At 42.5% G+C, this 21,773-nt stretch overlaps 1 protein-coding gene across 1 annotated transcript in view; it reads right to left on the bottom strand.

Annotated features, from left to right (window-relative positions):
• Positions 1-10,038: 10,038 nt before the first annotated feature.
• IL11 (interleukin 11) overlaps positions 10,039-21,773 on the bottom strand; it is a 33,205-nt gene continuing 21,470 nt past the window's right edge. The window contains exons 4-5 of the mRNA XM_073552051.1: positions 12,409-12,567; positions 10,039-10,358 (exon numbers count right to left, since the gene is read on the bottom strand). Of these exons, the coding sequence (XP_073408152.1) occupies positions 10,191-10,358; positions 12,409-12,567 (327 nt within the window). The 3' untranslated portion in view covers positions 10,039-10,190. The remainder of the gene's footprint in view (positions 10,359-12,408; positions 12,568-21,773) is intronic.

Here is a 21,773-nt window from a genome sequence, read left to right as displayed (position 1 = left end):
TGTTTTGGCATCCTAGATGTTAATACCTTTTAAAGGGAGCCTGTCAGCATGATTGTGCTCAGTAACCTACAGAGACTGTCAGGTTGGCGTCGTTATACTGATTAATGATACCTTTCTTCATGAAATCTGTCTTGTGGTTGTTATTTAATCTTTATTTGCAGTTTTGAGTTACTGATATGCTCGTGCTTCAGGGCGACCTGTGGGATGGGGTCTTCATGTGGTGCCCTGCTTAGGTAGTCACCAGTATGGTGCCATCTTGGTGGAGGCAATTTTTTTTCATGAATTTATTTTTAGCATCAAATAAAAAAATGAAATGCACATTACACGTGATCATGCTGCAGTGCAAGTGTCGCCACCAGCGCCTGCCTGCTGCAAGTGATTTTTTTTTCTCAATATATATAATATTCATTATGTAAATTAGGGGGCAGGTCACTGAGGGATTAGTGACCTGTCAGAAGCCATACTGGTGAACACCTAATCAGAGCACCACATGAAGACCCCCCCACAGCCCGCCCCGGAGCACAAGCATATCATTAACTCAAAACTGAAAATGAAGGTTAAACAACAACCACAAGACGGATTTCATCACCAGGTATCATTAATCAGTATTACAGCACCAACCTGACCCTGTCTGTAGGTTATTGTGCACAATCCTGCTGACAGAAAAAGTAATGAAGAAAGAGGGAGCATCAGAGCTGACTCTTCCTCCTCCATCATTCTTCCTCGGCATCTGACGTCTCAGTACGAGAGGCGCGATGGCATCACTACATAATCGGAGCAATAAAAGGGGAACCTAGGACTTCAGGAGGAGGAAAAATACTTTGTAAAAGCTGCATAGTTGTGATATATGACCTTCTGTGACCCTACAGAATATTAATTATTTTTTGTTGTTGTTAGGGGGTGACAATAAGAACTTTTGCTATGGGGTCCCATGATTTCTATGTATGCCCCTGTGTATATATATTAGACATATACATATATATACACACATATTTATACACACACCTATACTATATATATATATATATATATATTGTGGTGAGGCCCAATTGCTATGTGGTCCTGTGATTTCTATGTACGTAACTGATGGTAGTGACACAGTGTACGAGTGCTCACCTATGAAAACCACTATTCCTTGAATGTCATAACGGCAGTAGTCCTGGTCAGCCTCTGTTTACTTTGCTGTAATGATCATGTTATGCATCCATGTAGCCAGTGCTGGACATTGCTGGCCTCAGCAGTGATTTGCCTAAGGACAGACATCACTGATGTGGAGACAGAATGGCTGCAGTGGTCATGTAATCATTGTAGCCGAATTACACAGAGACTGGAGCAAAGCAGAAAAATAACAGCACTGGGGTGGTGGAAGATATTATTGTTTTCTTGTTTTATGCTTTCATTTTATTTTATGACTTTCCCTGATTTAAATTGTAGGAAATGTTTTCCAGAGTTTATAGTCTATGAATTGCTTTAAAACTTGCTCTTAATATAACTCGTGTTGTACATTTTTACACAATGATGATAAAAGTAAGATTTATATTAAGCTGTTTAAGACTTCATTTAGCTAATCATATACAATACTGTGCAAAGGTGCCTTCAAACATACAAGTGTGAATAGTTTAATTTTATCAATTAACAAAAGTCAACAAACAAAAGAGAAATCTAAATCAAATGAACATTAGGTGTGACCGCACTTTGCCTTCAAAACATTATCAATTCTCTTTGGTATACTTGCACATAGTTTTTGAATTCTTACTATGCCGTATTTATCCACTCCGGCCTAGAACTTTTGCACAGTATTGTATGATTATAGTCACATAAATCCAATTGAAACATAAGCACTACCTATCTAGATTTAAATAAATAAAATGAAAAATTAAGTTTCATCATTCTCAATGTTTCAAGACTCAAGTATTTATATTTCACCCCTTTCACATCATATTTAGGATGTTTGTTTTCCTATACTTGTTTTTTAGATCAAGTATTGGTGCATAGCGGACAGCGGAAGCATTCCACAATGTTTTCCCTTTTCCTGCTGCAATCTGATGGTAGATTTTAGGCCTCAATCAGTTGTCTGTGAACTGTGTTTTTAAGGCCGGGTGACCACGATCCAGAACTAGCAGCGCTTTTCACTTGGCGTATGTTCGCTGCATCCAAAGCACTGCCTTCTATTGAATGCAGGTGAATCCGCATGTCCGTCTCTGCAGGTGAGCCGCGGGCATCTGTGGACGCATAGTGGACGTGAGATTTATTGAAATCCCATCCACTATGCTGGAACATCTAGCCGCTGTGGGTTTGATTCCGCATAAACATGCAGGGTCAAACCCGCAGCAACTCCGGATCGTGCACACATACCCTGACAGATAGAACATGTGTCATCGTAATCTATTAAGAAGCTCACATGTTCATGTGTTTTAGCAGACGAGATAAAAATTAGAGCTGTCCGGTTTGTATCTGAACATAAGGATGAGTGACCTCATGGAGATCAACATCCAACACTGCGGAGACACCATCACATGTTTCTCAACGCAGTGATCTAGAGCAATGCCCCCATCCCTTATGGGAAATATGCAAAAGCATGTAAATCAACAGCCGCGGAGACACCATCACATGTTTCTCAACGCAAGCAATGACTAGCCAGGTCTTTCCCCGGGAAGGAACAACCACGGGAAGGGCAGTCTCCAATGAAGGATACCACCTATGCCAAAACATGGTATCCATCCACAGACAGCTGTTTCGGGGTATTGCCCCTCATCAGTGTGGAGTAGGAAACTGGCTAGTAGGAGCAATGCCTAGTGAAAGGCTATGAACATAAGGATGAGTGACCTCATGGAGATCAACATCCAACACTGCGGAGACACCATCACATGTTTCTCAACGCAGTGATCTAGAGCAATGCCCCCATCCCTTATGGGAAATATGCAAAAGCATGTAAATCAACAGCCGCGGAGACACCATCACATGTTTCTCAACGCAAGCAATGACTAGCCAGGTCTTTCCCCGGGAAGGAACAACCACGGGAAGGGCAGTCTCCAATGAAGGATACCACCTATGCCAAAACATGGTATCCATCCACAGACAGCTGTTTCGGGGTATTGCCCCTCATCAGTGTGGAGTAGGAAACTGGCTAGTAGGAGCAATGCCTAGTGAAAGGCTATGAACATAAGGATGAGTGACCTCATGGAGATCAACATCCAACACTGCGGAGACACCATCACATGTTTCTCAACGCAGTGATCTAGAGCAATGCCCCCATCCCTTATGGGAAATATGCAAAAGCATGTAAATCAACAGCCGCGGAGACACCATCACATGTTTCTCAACGCAAGCAATGACTAGCCAGGTCTTTCCCCGGGAAGGAACAACCACGGGAAGGGCAGTCTCCAATGAAGGATACCACCTATGCCAAAACATGGTATCCATCCACAGACAGCTGTTTCGGGGTATTGCCCCTCATCAGTGTGGAGTAGGAAACTGGCTAGTAGGAGCAATGCCTAGTGAAAGGCTATGAACATAAGGATGAGTGACCTCATGGAGATCAACATCCAACACTGCGGAGACACCATCACATGTTTCTCAACGCAGTGATCTAGAGCAATGCCCCCATCCCTTATGGGAAATATGCAAAAGCATGTAAATCAACAGCCGCGGAGACACCATCACATGTTTCTCAACGCAAGCAATGACTAGCCAGGTCTTTCCCCGGGAAGGAACAACCACGGGAAGGGCAGTCTCCAATGAAGGATACCACCTATGCCAAAACATGGTATCCATCCACAGACAGCTGTTTCGGGGTATTGCCCCTCATCAGTGTGGAGTAGGAAACTGGCTAGTAGGAGCAATGCCTAGTGAAAGGCTATGAACATAAGGATGAGTGACCTCATGGAGATCAACATCCAACACTGCGGAGACACCATCACATGTTTCTCAACGCAGTGATCTAGAGCAATGCCCCCATCCCTTATGGGAAATATGCAAAAGCATGTAAATCAACAGCCGCGGAGACACCATCACATGTTTCTCAACGCAAGCAATGACTAGCCAGGTCTTTCCCCGGGAAGGAACAACCACGGGAAGGGCAGTCTCCAATGAAGGATACCACCTATGCCAAAACATGGTATCCATCCACAGACAGCTGTTTCGGGGTATTGCCCCTCATCAGTGTGGAGTAGGAAACTGGCTAGTAGGAGCAATGCCTAGTGAAAGGCTATGAACATAAGGATGAGTGACCTCATGGAGATCAACATCCAACACTGCGGAGACACCATCACATGTTTCTCAACGCAGTGATCTAGAGCAATGCCCCCATCCCTTATGGGAAATATGCAAAAGCATGTAAATCAACAGCCGCGGAGACACCATCACATGTTTCTCAACGCAAGCAATGACTAGCCAGGTCTTTCCCCGGGAAGGAACAACCACGGGAAGGGCAGTCTCCAATGAAGGATACCACCTATGCCAAAACATGGTATCCATCCACAGACAGCTGTTTCGGGGTATTGCCCCTCATCAGTGTGGAGTAGGAAACTGGCTAGTAGGAGCAATGCCTAGTGAAAGGCTATGAACATAAGGATGAGTGACCTCATGGAGATCAACATCCAACACTGCGGAGACACCATCACATGTTTCTCAACGCAGTGATCTAGAGCAATGCCCCCATCCCTTATGGGAAATATGCAAAAGCATGTAAATCAACAGCCGCGGAGACATCATCACATGTTTCTCAACGCAAGCAATGACTAGCCAGGTCTTTCCCCGGGAAGGAACAACCACGGGAAGGGCAGTCTCCAATGAAGGATACCACCTATGCCAAAACATGGTATCCATCCACAGACAGCTGTTTCGGGGTATTGCCCCTCATCAGTGTGGAGTAGGAAACTGGCTAGTAGGAGCAATGCCTAGTGAAAGGCTATGAACATAAGGATGAGTGACCTCATGGAGATCAACATCCAACACTGCGGAGACACCATCACATGTTTCTCAACGCAGTGATCTAGAGCAATGCCCCCATCCCTTATGGGAAATATGCAAAAGCATGTAAATCAACAGCCGCGGAGACACCATCACATGTTTCTCAACGCAAGCAATGACTAGCCAGGTCTTTCCCCGGGAAGGAACAACCACGGGAAGGGCAGTCTCCAATGAAGGATACCACCTATGCCAAAACATGGTATCCATCCACAGACAGCTGTTTCGGGGTATTGCCCCTCATCAGTGTGGAGTAGGAAACTGGCTAGTAGGAGCAATGCCTAGTGAAAGGCTATGAACATAAGGATGAGTGACCTCATGGAGATCAACATCCAACACTGCGGAGACACCATCACATGTTTCTCAACGCAGTGATCTAGAGCAATGCCCCCATCCCTTATGGGAAATATGCAAAAGCATGTAAATCAACAGCCGCGGAGACACCATCACATGTTTCTCAACGCAAGCAATGACTAGCCAGGTCTTTCCCCGGGAAGGAACAACCACGGGAAGGGCAGTCTCCAATGAAGGATACCACCTATGCCAAAACATGGTATCCATCCACAGACAGCTGTTTCGGGGTATTGCCCCTCATCAGTGTGGAGTAGGAAACTGGCTAGTAGGAGCAATGCCTAGTGAAAGGCTATGAACATAAGGATGAGTGACCTCATGGAGATCAACATCCAACACTGCGGAGACACCATCACATGTTTCTCAACGCAGTGATCTAGAGCAATGCCCCCATCCCTTATGGGAAATATGCAAAAGCATGTAAATCAACAGCCGCGGAGACACCATCACATGTTTCTCAACGCAAGCAATGACTAGCCAGGTCTTTCCCCGGGAAGGAACAACCACGGGAAGGGCAGTCTCCAATGAAGGATACCACCTATGCCAAAACATGGTATCCATCCACAGACAGCTGTTTCGGGGTATTGCCCCTCATCAGTGTGGAGTAGGAAACTGGCTAGTAGGAGCAATGCCTAGTGAAAGGCTATGAACATAAGGATGAGTGACCTCATGGAGATCAACATCCAACACTGCGGAGACACCATCACATGTTTCTCAACGCAGTGATCTAGAGCAATGCCCCCATCCCTTATGGGAAATATGCAAAAGCATGTAAATCAACAGCCGCGGAGACACCATCACATGTTTCTCAACGCAAGCAATGACTAGCCAGGTCTTTCCCCGGGAAGGAACAACCACGGGAAGGGCAGTCTCCAATGAAGGATACCACCTATGCCAAAACATGGTATCCATCCACAGACAGCTGTTTCGGGGTATTGCCCCTCATCAGTGTGGAGTAGGAAACTGGCTAGTAGGAGCAATGCCTAGTGAAAGGCTATGAACATAAGGATGAGTGACCTCATGGAGATCAACATCCAACACTGCGGAGACACCATCACATGTTTCTCAACGCAGTGATCTAGAGCAATGCCCCCATCCCTTATGGGAAATATGCAAAAGCATGTAAATCAACAGCCGCGGAGACACCATCACATGTTTCTCAACGCAAGCAATGACTAGCCAGGTCTTTCCCCGGGAAGGAACAACCACGGGAAGGGCAGTCTCCAATGAAGGATACCACCTATGCCAAAACATGGTATCCATCCACAGACAGCTGTTTCGGGGTATTGCCCCTCATCAGTGTGGAGTAGGAAACTGGCTAGTAGGAGCAATGCCTAGTGAAAGGCTATGAACATAAGGATGAGTGACCTCATGGAGATCAACATCCAACACTGCGGAGACACCATCACATGTTTCTCAACGCAGTGATCTAGAGCAATGCCCCCATCCCTTATGGGAAATATGCAAAAGCATGTAAATCAACAGCCGCGGAGACACCATCACATGTTTCTCAACGCAAGCAATGACTAGCCAGGTCTTTCCCCGGGAAGGAACAACCACGGGAAGGGCAGTCTCCAATGAAGGATACCACCTATGCCAAAACATGGTATCCATCCACAGACAGCTGTTTCGGGGTATTGCCCCTCATCAGTGTGGAGTAGGAAACTGGCTAGTAGGAGCAATGCCTAGTGAAAGGCTATGAACATAAGGATGAGTGACCTCATGGAGATCAACATCCAACACTGCGGAGACACCATCACATGTTTCTCAACGCAGTGATCTAGAGCAATGCCCCCATCCCTTATGGGAAATATGCAAAAGCATGTAAATCAACAGCCGCGGAGACACCATCACATGTTTCTCAACGCAAGCAATGACTAGCCAGGTCTTTCCCCGGGAAGGAACAACCACGGGAAGGGCAGTCTCCAATGAAGGATACCACCTATGCCAAAACATGGTATCCATCCACAGACAGCTGTTTCGGGGTATTGCCCCTCATCAGTGTGGAGTAGGAAACTGGCTAGTAGGAGCAATGCCTGGTGAAAGGCTATGAACATAAGGATGAGTGACCTCATGGAGATCAACATCCAACACTGCGGAGACACCATCACATGTTTCTCAACGCAGTGATCTAGAGCAATGCCCCCATCCCTTATGGGAAATATGCAAAAGCATGTAAATCAACAGCCGCGGAGACACCATCACATGTTTCTCAACGCAAGCAATGACTAGCCAGGTCTTTCCCCGGGAAGGAACAACCACGGGAAGGGCAGTCTCCAATGAAGGATACCACCTATGCCAAAACATGGTATCCATCCACAGACAGCTGTTTCGGGGTATTGCCCCTCATCAGTGTGGAGTAGGAAACTGGCTAGTAGGAGCAATGCCTAGTGAAAGGCTATGAACATAAGGATGAGTGACCTCATGGAGATCAACATCCAACACTGCGGAGACACCATCACATGTTTCTCAACGCAGTGATCTAGAGCAATGCCCCCATCCCTTATGGGAAATATGCAAAAGCATGTAAATCAACAGCCGCGGAGACACCATCACATGTTTCTCAACGCAAGCAATGACTAGCCAGGTCTTTCCCCGGGAAGGAACAACCACGGGAAGGGCAGTCTCCAATGAAGGATACCACCTATGCCAAAACATGGTATCCATCCACAGACAGCTGTTTCGGGGTATTGCCCCTCATCAGTGTGGAGTAGGAAACTGGCTAGTAGGAGCAATGCCTAGTGAAAGGCTATGAACATAAGGATGAGTGACCTCATGGAGATCAACATCCAACACTGCGGAGACACCATCACATGTTTCTCAACGCAGTGATCTAGAGCAATGCCCCCATCCCTTATGGGAAATATGCAAAAGCATGTAAATCAACAGCCGCGGAGACACCATCACATGTTTCTCAACGCAAGCAATGACTAGCCAGGTCTTTCCCCGGGAAGGAACAACCACGGGAAGGGCAGTCTCCAATGAAGGATACCACCTATGCCAAAACATGGTATCCATCCACAGACAGCTGTTTCGGGGTATTGCCCCTCATCAGTGTGGAGTAGGAAACTGGCTAGTAGGAGCAATGCCTAGTGAAAGGCTATGAACATAAGGATGAGTGACCTCATGGAGATCAACATCCAACACTGCGGAGACACCATCACATGTTTCTCAACGCAGTGATCTAGAGCAATGCCCCCATCCCTTATGGGAAATATGCAAAAGCATGTAAATCAACAGGCGCGGAGACACCATCACATGTTTCTCAACGCAAGCAATGACTAGCCAGGTCTTTCCCCGGGAAGGAACAACCACGGGAAGGGCAGTCTCCAATGAAGGATACCACCTATGCCAAAACATGGTATCCATCCACAGACAGCTGTTTCGGGGTATTGCCCCTCATCAGGTCATGAATGAAAATTATTGGTAAAAGTATATTGGTCCATGAAAGATCATTGACATCCATGTGTTGTCTGTTTTTAACATTGAAATGGGTATGAGAAGCTGAGGAGACAACCGAACCAAAAACACTGATAAAGATCAAATTTTTTTTGCACAAAGGAAGAATATCTGAATGAGGCCCTATTTAAAAAGACACATGTGAGAACAGACCTCCCATATGATTTGTGAAGGGGTATGCTTAAAGTGAAAAGACAGTCAACCATAATTAAACCGTATTATTGATTTCACTTTAAAGGGAATCTGTCACCTATTTTTTTGTACATAAGCTGCGTCCACCGCCATCAGGGGCTTATCTACAGCATTCTGTAATACTATAGATAAGCCCCCCCCCCCAATGTAACCTGAAAGACAAGAAAAACAATTTAGATTATACTCACCCAGGAGTCCGGTCCGGTCTGATGGGTGTCGCTGTCCGGTCCGGCACCTCCCATCTTCTAGCGAAGCCGTCCTCCTTCTTACTGCTGCTGCAGCTCCGGCGCAGGCGTACTTTATCTGCCCTGTTGAGGGCAGAGTAAAGTACTGCAGTGTGCAGGCACCCGACCTCTCTGACCTTTCCCAGCGCCTGCGCACTGCAGTACTTTACTCTGCCCTCAACAGGGCAGATAAAGTATGTATGCACAGGAACTGCGGCAGAAGTAAGAAGGAGGACGGCATCACTAGAAGATGGGAGGCTCCGGATCGGACACCCACCGCACCCGTCCACGCCCCCCAGTAAGTATAATCTAACTCGTTTTTCCTATCTTTCAGGTTACATCGGGGGCTTATCTACAGCATTACAGAATGCTGTAGATAAGCCCCCGATGGCGGTGCCGGTAGCTGATAGGGCTAAAAATAGGTGACAGATTCCCTTTAAGAACACAATATCTCATTCTCTCTATTCATTCCATATATGCCTATGGCTTTTAGTATTTCCATAAAACATTATGAAAATCAGAAAGTAAGACCCGTTAGATTTGTCGAAAATGATATGCAGCTTGTCAGTTTTTGACTGTCAATGCGGTCGTGTTTCTGGAGTTGTTCATAAATTGCAAACAAGATTGTAGTAAGAAAAACAGTAACTCATACTTAAATATAATAAGAATAACAACATATCATCAGAAAAATCCACAAAACCATATATAAACTTACCGTACTTAAAAAATTAAATATTAATAATGAAAATAAATAAATAAATAAATAAACTGCATTATAAATAGATAGGAGACATCAGTGTACCATGCATAAAAAGTGTATAGCGTTCTTATTTTCCTTCTCCATCAGTCAGGCACAATAAGGAGACTTTGAGGATTTTGTTTTCTGAAAGATTTCTTAAGCTTTCGGAATCAAGGAATGTCTGTTTCTGTTACATAAAGGCACATTTTCTTAGCAATGTGTTTCTACCATTGCTTGAGCAAATCTTCAAGTTTTCTCTACAACTTATTTTTCATTAGGACTACAACACGAGTAGTATAATCCAAGAAGAGGTGAAAATGGTGGAAAATGGCGTGACCAGTTTGCACTACTCCCCACTGGGTGGTTGTGTTAGGAAGCTGTGGCAGAGGTGGGTCACTAACACGTGCTATATTCATCTTTGTCATCTGAAAGAAATTATTATAGAAATTAGAAAAGCAATAGAAATTATGCTATTTTAAGACATTAGATTTCCCTGTATTGAGATTATACATTTTGAAAAGTTTCTGAGCTAAAGTATATAATGTAAAAGTGAGTGCAGAGTAGCTTGAGCACATTATATGTCATGACAGTGTCTCTTTGTCCTTTAATTCACTGGGAAAACCAAAAACAAATACCCTAAAATAAAGATTTTTTTTTTATTTTAGGGTATTTGTTTTTTGTTTTTTGTTTTCTCTGTGTAAAGGTCATGTGTTTATATGCATTTGCATTTTGCATACACATTAATTGACTTTTTCAGCTCAGACCTAGTTTCTCATTCTCCTTTAATTCACTGGCAGTAATAGCAGCCACTCTGCTGGTGAAGATAGTTCTGAGAGGCTGGAAATTGCTAAAACGATTTTATAAGGCTGTGTGCACACGCTGCGGAATCTGCTGCGGATTCAAAAGACCTGCGGTTTATCTGCGGATTAGCCTGCGGTTTTGCCCTGCGGTTTATCATCTCCACAATCGAGGAGATGGTAAACCGCTGCGGAATCCGCAGAAAGAATTGACATGCAATTCTTTCTGCGGATTTGAAAATGCAGCAAAATCCATGCGGAAAATTCTGCAGCGTCTGCACAGCGGTTTTTAATTCCCATAGGGAATAATGGTACTGTACACTGCAGCAGAAACTGCTGCGGATCCGCAGGGCCAAATCTGCTGCGGATCCGCAGCAGAATCCGCAGCATGTGCACACAGCCTTAAGGGGAACCTGACAGCTGATGCATACTGCCTGATCTGGGCAGCATGCATCAGACACTGGCTGTATAATTTCATGTTAACTTTAGTACTGCAGTTTTTCAGCAGATAACATTGTTTAACAGCTGCCAGGGATCAAGCCGCAATGAAATTAGTCAGACAGGCAGTTCCCTGCCAGTTTTTCCCACCTCTCTGTCACGGAGTGACAAGTCTCTCCCAATAGGCGCATGCTGCAGGAAACCATGACAGTGGGTGGGGAGAAGCCGCCGGGGACCAGCCTGTCCAAATAGTCCAAAAGAGACAATTTTAACTTTAAAATACTGCAGATTTAATTATTTTTAGTACTGATTTCCCCTGTAACTAGGGTTGATATATATCAGTCCTAGTTACAGAGGAAAATCGGTAATAAAGATAATTTATTAATATGTTAAAAATGTCCTGAAAGGTCTTTAAAGTCCTTGTTGAGGCAAAGTGGGTGAAATAAATTAAAAAAATCAAAAATCAAAAGAAAATCCTGCCTGGACAATTAAATGCTTATTATTTTGTAACAAAATCTTTTTTTTCCATAATTATTTTTTCATCTTTACAACAAATGTTTTAAAACCATAATGTACAAAAATCAAAATATGTACTATGTCCTGATTTTTTTTTTATTCAAATATATATATATACATATACATAAAGTAAATAAAAAACAAATCTGAGCTGAGAAAAGTAAGTTAATGTGTATGCACAATGTAAGTGCATATTAACACATGACCATTAACCAGAGAAAACAAAAAGCAAAAAACACAAATATCCTGAACTAAAAGTAAAAAATATACTGCAAATAATGCATAAAGGTGATAATAATAAGGGTATCTAGTAAACATAATTTTGATCGAAATAATGTACAAGCCATCCCGCCACGTCACGGCAACCCTTGTGGGACAGTCCCTACTCTAGTATTTAAAACCTTTTCACTTGCCAAGTGGCGTGAATGTGAATAAGGGTCGAGCTGCTGAACCACTAATAATAGTTTAGGCCAGACTGGATGGCTTTCCCAGCTCAGAAAGAGGGCGGTCACACCCATATATGAAAATTAGATCAAAATTATGTTTACTAAATACCCTTATTATTATTACCTTTATGCATTATTTGCAGTATACATTTTTTACTTTTTAGTTCAGGATATTTGTGTTTTTTGCTTTTTATATACATAAAGTAGTTTGATAAAGAAGGGGAATAAATGTTTCAGTAATGAAGTAGCCTAGTTTGCAGCTGTAATCATCTGCTTACCAAAAAGTCAATTTTTTTCACCAACTTTTCTATGCGGTTGTGAATGCTGGTAAATTCATGATCTAAGTGACGAACCACATGTGCAGCTTTCTTCAGCCAATCAAAATGCTTCTGATATATGAACAGTTCTGAGCTGAGCTTTGTTAATCCAGCTGGTATCTATAAGAAAATAAAGAAATAAAGTTACACTAACCAGCATCAATTCACTCATCATAGTCATGTAAAAAAAGTAACAGAAAAAAATTAGGAACATTACATTTTAATGGGGTGTTCCAGTTAAATAACCTCTTCTTAAATTACAGCCAATCTTGGGGTCAGGCTGATTTACGTGAGCCTGCAACAATGTTATATTTATGCCCCTACTACTCCTGATTTTGTTGCTAGGCAGTGCCACACTTACACTGTGAATGCCACTGAGCAACTGCTCTGGTGAAACATTAGCATTGCTGTTATATTTCCAGGGAGCTGGTAGGTTAATACTGAGCTTTGCTATGAGTTCTACAGAGAGATTTGGTTGGGGCCAAAACTTATTTCCCGTATTTTTCGGAATAAAAGACACACCAGACCATAAGACACACCCCAAATTTTCTGAAGGAAAATAGAGAAAAAAATGAATGTGTCAAATAGGGGTCCATCTTACAGTCCGAATTCAGCTTACCAGGGGGGAGGATCAGCAGCGCTGGTGGAGCGTGGTCACAGGGGGTGTTCGGTGGTCCGGCAATATGACTCCCATCCCAGACTGGTGCGACAGGTTTGGCGGTTCTAAAGGTACAGTGGCTCCACCGACATTTTCTGAAAGCCCGAAGGCCCAGCACATCCATTGCTGTGTTGCGGTGGCCTCCAGGAAAATGGCCGCCTGGAGCGGCGCATGCTTGGATTGAGATCTCGGCAACGAGATCTTGTCCTGAAATCTCAGGATGAGTTAAAAAAATGTTTTTAAAAATATTAAAAAAATAAAAAAATATATAAAAGTTCAAATCACCCCCCCTTTCGCCCCATTCAAAATAAAACAATTAAAAAAATCACACATACACATATTTGGTATCACCACATTCAAAATTGCCCGATCTATCAATATAATAAAAGAATTAACCTGATCGCTAAACGGCGTAATGAGAAAAAAAGTCAAAATGCCAGAATTACATTTTTTTTGTTGCCGCAACATTGCATTAAAATGCAATAATGGGCAATCAAAAGAACCTATCTGCACCAAAATGGAACCTAGACATGTTTGGTGTCTATGAACTTATAATGACCTGGAGAATCATAACCGGCAGGTCAATTTTAGCATGGTGAAAAAAAAACAAACAAGTGTGGGATTGCACTTTTTTTGCAATTTCACCAAATTTGGAATTTTTTTCCCATTTTCTAGTACACAACATGGTAAAACCAATGGTGTCGTTAAAAAGTACAACTCGTCCTGCAAAAAATAAGCTCTCACATGGCCATGTTTATGAAAAATAAAAAAGTTATGGCTCTGGGAAGAAGGGGAGTGAAAAATGAAAATGCAAAACCAAAAATACCTCTGGCTGTTATGGGGTTAAACACACAGGCGCTTCACAGAAGTTTATTACATTGGTCAGTTAAAATGCTAAACTATTTTTTTCCACGAAAATGTTGATGTAGCCCAAAATTTGTCATTTTCACAAGGATAAGATGAAAAAATGGATCACCATCATTTGTTACATATTTTATCCTGAGTACACCATATGGGGTGGGAATATACTGTTAGGACACATGGCAGGGCTCAGAAGGAGAAGTGCTATTTTTATTTTTGAATGCAAATTAGGCAGAAACTGACTGCGGATGGCATGTTAAATTTGCAGAATCGCCAAGGTCTAAAGAAAGCAGAAACACACTATAAGTGACCACGTTTAGAAACTTCTCCTCTCGAGGAATTTATCTTATATGGTGAGCATCTTGAACCCACATACGCTTCACAGCAGTCTATGGCATTGGTATATGAAAATGAAAAATTTAGTGTTCGTGGTACAATACCAAGCACTGAAGAGAAAAAGTGCCATTTTAAAATGCAGATTTTGCTGAAATGGCTCGCCGTCATAATGTCGAATTTGCAGAGTTCCTGCGGTGCATTATTTATCAGTGCTGAAAGAAAGCAAGAAGGAATGGCTTGGGGGAAGATTTAGAGGTTGATATGAAGATACTGTACTTAGTTGATCACAACTGAATCACTTGAAGGAGTGGCACAGGTCTTAGTCCAGAGAAATTCATGTTTTTCCTATATGTAAATGAGCTGTTAAGCACTATGGGCAGGACATTAATCTGCATGAGAATCTGCCTCCAGAGGTCATTTTAAATAAAAGAGGCATTACCAGTGTGAGACATGTAACTAACACAGAACAGTGGAACTGAAATTTGTCTCCTTACAAATATATTTGCTGCAGCTCTCACAGCTCTGCTGTATTACAACACTGGCTGCCTGTGAGATGGAAGCTGAAGCACTGAGAGGAATCTGCAGATGTGTTTGATGCTGTCCTGTGTCAGTTATAATCTTACACAGTTCTTCAGTGATATCAGGAGAGCACAGAGCAGCCATTACATGTCTCACACTGTCCACACCTCCTTTCATTTAATACAAGCTCTGGAGGCAGACTATCATGCAGATTTGTGTCTGGCTCAGAGATCTCACAGCTCATATACATATAAGAAAAATGTGAATTTATCTGGATAAGACATCGGATTGCGGATATCAAAGTATCATTATGACTGGCATACCCATATAGATGGCTTAGGAGGGTTGATCCTATTGACACATTTCCTTAAATTGTGTGTGGAACAACCAACACTTAAAAAACAAAAGATATTGGTCCTGGGTTTGAGTTATACTTTATTAGTGCCTTATTTATCCTTCCAAAAGGACGACCACAATTAAGTAGAATAAAAAAGAACAGTTTTTAACAAATCAGAATTGAGGAGTAATTTAAAATATATTGAAATGGATAGTCTAAAGTTCTAAAGGAAATAATGCCTATGCAGTAAGTGCACGAGCAAAAATTAAACTGACATAGTAAGTAATTCAGTGATTTGCTGCAAATTGGAAAACTGCTGGCAGATGAAGGGTTACCTTGTCTCAGTGATATAGGAGAGACTGACTCAATCACATGGAAAATCTCAAGGCACAGAGCCCTATTTGAAAAAAAAAAAAATGTTTTCTTGTTTCTGAATTGCTAAAACTAATCTGGGTAAATGGCACAGAATGAACAACTAGCATTGCAGACATTAGGAATAGTTTAGTAAGGTAGTAGTAGATTTAATTATTTTAACCCAATAAATAGGAAGTTACCAGACTAGATTATTGAAAAGAATAAGAGTTCTGTTTTCGGGAGCAATCTAAATCTAAAATGGTTAAAAAAAAGACAAAGTTCAAATTGTTCTCTTTACGGTTTATTGCTGAGTTCTGCCAGCCATGCTATTTGCTTTTAAATAGCAGTCTACAGAGAGTTTTAATTAGTGAAATGTAGCTGTGGATTGCTCATCCTTTCTTTTCTTTGAAGCTTTTATGACTTGACCTGGATTCCTGGGATATGGCACCTAATTGAGAAACCGTTTAGAGGGATCTGTTCTTTTGTAAGTCTTTGTAGCTCAGAGAAGGAGGGGGATAAGATAAAGGGGAAACAATTCCTATAATTTCCTTGAAAAATTGCTCGTTTTAGTTTGGCTACCTTCTGGGACATATGGGAGAAAGATTCTCTTCTATGTGATTTAAATTGAATTGGTCAGTAGCATCAACTCTCCTAAGCCACTTTCCTATAGACATGTACAGTAGGTCATTGGAAGCTGAATAAAACTATACCTTAATATCTGCTATCCGTTGTTTTATTCCTGAGAAATACACTATTTTCTTATACGTAAATGAGCTTTTACAGGCTATAGGCATGATACTGATCTGCATGAGAATCTGCCTCCAGAGATTATTTTATATGAAAGGGGGCATTACCAGTGTGAGACACGTAACTAACTCAGAACAGTAAAAGAGAACTTTGTTTCATAAAAAAACACATTTGATGTAGCTCTCACAGCACTGCGGTATTGAAACAAATTGCAACATCCGCTGCCTGCGAGATGGAAGCTGAAGCTGAGAGGAACCTGAGATCAGGAGAGCAAGAGAGCAGCAATTACATGTCTCGCACTGGTAATTCCCCCTTCAAATTAAAACAAGCTCTGGAGGCAGATTCTCATGCAGATCAGCGCTCAAACCATAGTCCTGAGCAGCTCAATTACCAATAGGAAAAATGCAGAATTCTCCGGAATATATCAAGGTATAATTTTTTCAGCTTCCTATGACCTGCATGCCCATACAGATGGCTTAGAGGGTGTTGCTCCTACTGCCAAATTCCCCTTAAAAGGGGCCAGGCACCAAATAAAACCTGTGAGTTGCTTCACGCTGACCACACTACAGGGCAGCATGTATTAGAGCCTGTCTGCATGATTGCAACCAGCTATGTTTTTCTCTGAAATGCTTAGACATTTCATAGAATCATAGAATGTTAGCATTGGAAACAACCTCCAGGGTCATCTTGTGCAACCCCCTGCTCAATGCAGGATTCACTAGACCATCTCAGACAGATGTCTGTCCAGCCTCTATTTGTAGACTTCCATTGAAAGAGAACTCACCACCTCACATGGCAGCTTGTTCCACTCATTGATCACCCTCACTGTAAAAAAGTTTTTTTTCTAATATCTAATCTGTATCTTCTCACTTTCAGTTTCATTCCATTGCTTTTCGTGTTTCCATGTGCAAATCAGAATAAGGATGATCCCTCTACACTGAGACATCCCTTCAGATATTTGTAGACAGCTATTAATTCTCCTCTGAGCCTTCTTTTTTGCAAGCTAAACATTCCCAAATCCTCTAACCGTTCCTCGTAGGACATACTGTGCTCACTATCCTGGTATCTTTTCTAGGATATTGATCCAGTTTTTCAATGTCTTTTTTAAAATGTGGTGCCCAGAACTAGACATAGTATTCCAGATGAAGCCTGACCAAGGAGGAGTAGAGGGGGATCATTAATTCACATGATCTAGACTGTATGCTTCTTTAAATACATCCCAGAACTGTGTTTCCCTTTTTGCTGCTGCATCACACTGTTGACTCATGTCCAGTCTGTGATCTATTAGTATACTCAAGTCTTTTTCACACATGCTGTTGCTTAGTTCTATTCCTCATATTCTATATATCAGGATCCTGACAGCGCTGGCGTACAGCCTCCGCTGAGCAGGGACTCACCCGCACTGTAGGGACCCCTGGGGATCAGGACATCCAGAAAGTATAGGTGCACAGGACCTGAGTGATGAAGTTTAGCAAGCCGACACGGGACCTACAGTCACGTGACTGCAAGGGGGCGGGGCTTAGCATCCTGCTTACAGAGAAGACAGAAAACTCAGAGTCAGGAAAAATGGAGTTCATACACAGTACGGACAGAGAGGTACAGGAGGGATAAGCAGATGGGAGGTCAGACAAAGCCAAAGGTCATACACAAGAGGGCGACGTGGTACCAAGGGGATGAGCAGAGAGAAGTCGGGTCACAAGCAGAGAGTCATACACGAGAGGTAGCGCAGTACAAGAGGGACAGGCAGAACTCGTAACAGGGACAGAACCGGATCAAAACCAAACAAGCAAGCAAGATATCAGGCACAAGGCACACGTACGCACAAGGTCAACTAACTCAGCTGAGGGCAGGAGTATAACTGACACCGGACCTAGGTCCAGTGAGCATTAAATAGCCGCCCTCTGCCAGGGAGACGCGGAACAATTAACCCCCAGTCAGACCAGGATGGGCCAAAGCGAAACCCCGTCCTGGATCATGACACTATAGATGTTATTTTTGTTTTTCTTGCCCAGATGTAGAATCTTGCATTTTTCCCTGTTAAATACCATTCTACTAGTCGCTGCCCATTGTTCAAGCTTATCTAGATCCTTCTGAATACATTCTCGGTCTTCTTTAGTGTTAGCTATCCCTACTAGCTTTGCATTGTCTGCAAATTTAATTTGTTTATCTTCAGTTCCCTTATCTAGAACCTTTACAAAAATGTTGAACAACACTGGGGACAGGACAGAGCCTTGTGGTTCCCTACTTGAATCACTTCCAATTGGATGTCCACTGGATGAGTACGATCATTGAGCCATTTATGACTCCACCTAACAGTAGCCTTGTCATTCCCATACTCTAGGTGAATGACTGGTCTCTCCCCTTGAATACATGTTGGAGAGATTTTTCAATCAAATAGAGGGATAGGCCAGATCTTTACAGTATGTTTTATCTGAAACACTACAGCTTCTCAGAAAAGAAAAGAACCATACCTGGCTCACAAAAAATGTAAATTTTAGCAGATTCCATATGGAATCCGTTTCATAAAATACATTTGCGTTGCATGACTTGTCTTTCTTTACAAACCAGAATCATGTTACGAGGGCTATGGATGTACCTATTGTCTTTACATGAAATTTGGCAAGTAAAAAACATGTAAATAAAACCACAATGCTTCTATTTAGACCTGGCCATTGACGTACTTCATCTGTAGTTGGTAAACCACTTGACTCCACAAAAAGTATCTCAGATACGAGAGACGTCTGATCACCCCAGGCTTATATTTTTACTAGGAACTAAGTAGCTAATCTAAATAAAGTCAGAGCTTCAATAATTTTATCAACAGAAAACATTTTATATTCACTAAATGTGGTCCTCAGGAATTTTGTAACTGTTACTAAAATAACAGAGAACATATAATATATACTGTGTTAAAATTCTTATCCAGCAAGCTGGTCTCATGGGCTGTAGCCACAAAGGGAAAAAAGGTGGTGGAATTGTTTGTTTACACAGGTCTTTTTGGTACAGACAGGTCTATGGACAGAATGCTTCAGTCCTAACGACTTATTCCATGTTCATCACTTTGAAGATGTTGGCCTAGAGGCACATGTACATTTAACGTTCAGAGTATTCCTCTGAGCTTTTTTTTGCACATTAAACACTATCACTGGTGGAACTGAAAATTTATTGTTTGTTCTAACCGAAGCACAGAAAGTCTTATAGATCATCAATTGTGTTGAATTTAACTATAACACCTAAAATCCACACACACATGAGTAGAGCAGATACATGCTGGGGACAAGCTAACACACATGGGTAGAGCATATACATGCAGCAGACAAGCTAACACATATGGGTAGAGCATATACATGCTGGGGACAAGCTAACACACATGGGTAGAGCATGTACATGCAGCGGACAAGCTAACACACATGGGTAGAGCATATACATGCAGCGGACAAGCTAACACACATGGGTAGAGCATATACATGCAGCAGACAAGCTAACAAACATGGGTAGAGCATATAAATGCAGCGGCCAAGCTAACACACATGGGTAGAGCATATACATTCAGCGGACAAGCTAACACACATGGGTAGAGCATATATATGCAGCGGAGAAGCTAACACACATGGGTAGAGCATATACATGCAGCGGACAAGCTAACACACATGGGTAGAGCATATAAATGCAGCGGACAAGCTAACACACATGGGTAGAGCATAGACATGCAGCGGAGAAGCCAAAACACATGGGTAGAGCATATACATGCTGGGAATAAGCTAACACACATGGGTAGAACATATATATGCAGCGGAGAAGCTAACACACATGGGTAGAGCATATACATGCAGCGGACAAGCTAACACACATGGGTAGAGCATATACATGCAGCGGACAAGCTAACACACATGGGTAGAGCATATAAATGCAGCGGACAAGCTAACACACATGGGTAGAGCATAGACATGCAGCGGAGAAGCCAAAACACATGGGTAGAGCATATACATGCTGGGAATAAGCTAACACACATGGGTAGAACATATATATGCAGCGGAGAAGCTAACACACATGGGTAGAGCATATACATGCAGCGGACAAGCTAACACACATGGGTAGAGCATATACATGCAGCGGACAAGCTAACACACATGGGTAGAGCATATACATGCAGCGGAGAAGCTAACACACATGGGTAGAGCATAGACATGCAGCGGAGAAGCCAAAACACATGGGTAGAGCATATACATGCTGGGAATAAGCTAACACACATGGGTAGAACATATATATGCAGCGGAGAAGCTAACACACATGGGTAGAGCATATACATGCAGCGGAGAAGCTAACACACATGGGTAGAGCATATATATGCAGAGGACAAGCTAACACACATGGGTAGAACATATATATGCAGCGCACAAGCTAACACACATGGGTAGAGCATATATATGCAGTGGAGAAGCTAACACACATGAGTAGAACATATACATGCAGCGGAGAAGCTAACACACATGGGTAGAGCATATTCATGCAGCGGAGTAGCTAACACACATGGGTAGAGCATATACATGCAGGGGACAAGCTAACACACATGGGTAGAGTATATACATGCAGAGCACAAGCTAACACACATGGGTAGAGCATATACATGCAGCGGAGAAGCTAACACACATGGGTAGAGCATATACATGCAGCGGACAAGCTAACACACATGGGTAGAGCATATACATGCAGCGGAGAAGCTAACACACATGGGTAGAGCATATACATGCAGCGGAGAAGCTAACACATGGGTAGAGCATATACATGCAGCGGACAAGCTAACACACATGGGTAGAGCATATACAGTCATATGTTAAAGTTTGGGCACCCCTATTAATGTTAACCTTTTTTCTTTATAACAATTTTGGTTTTTGCAACAGCTATTTCAGTTTCATATATCTAATAACTGATGGACTCAGTTATATTTCTGGATTCAAATGAGGTTTATTGTACTAACAGAAAATGTGCAATCTGCATTTAAGCAAAATTTGACCGGTGCAAAAGTATGGGCACCATTATCATTTTCTTGATTTGAACACTCCTAACTACTTTTTACTGACTTCCTGAAGCACTAAATTGGTTTTGTAACCTCATTGAGCTTTGAACTTCATAGCGAGGTGTATCAAATCATGAGAAAAGGTATTTAAGGTGGCCACTTGCAAGTAGTTCTCCTATTTGATTCTCCTATGAAGAGTGGCATCATGGGCTCCTCAAAACAACTCTCAAATGATCTGAAAACAAAGATTATTCAACAAAGCTTTTCAGGGGAAGGATACAAAAAGTTGTCTCAGAGATTTAACCTGTCAGTTTCCACTGTGAGGAACATAGTAAGGAAATGGAAGAACACAGGTACAGTTCTTGTTAAGCCCAGAAGTGGCAGGCCAAGAAAAATATCAGACAGGCAGAGAAGAATGGTGAGAACAGTCAAGGACAATCCACAGACCACCTCCAAAGACTTGCAGCATCATCTTGCTACAGATGGTGTCACTGTGC

Source organism: Dendrobates tinctorius, unplaced genomic scaffold, assembly GCF_039654945.1.
Source record: "Dendrobates tinctorius isolate UK_male_01 unplaced genomic scaffold, ASM3965494v1 ptg000184l, whole genome shotgun sequence".
NCBI classification, from domain to species: domain Eukaryota; kingdom Metazoa; phylum Chordata; class Amphibia; order Anura; family Dendrobatidae; genus Dendrobates; species Dendrobates tinctorius.
This window is presented reverse-complemented; position numbering and strand designations above follow the sequence as displayed.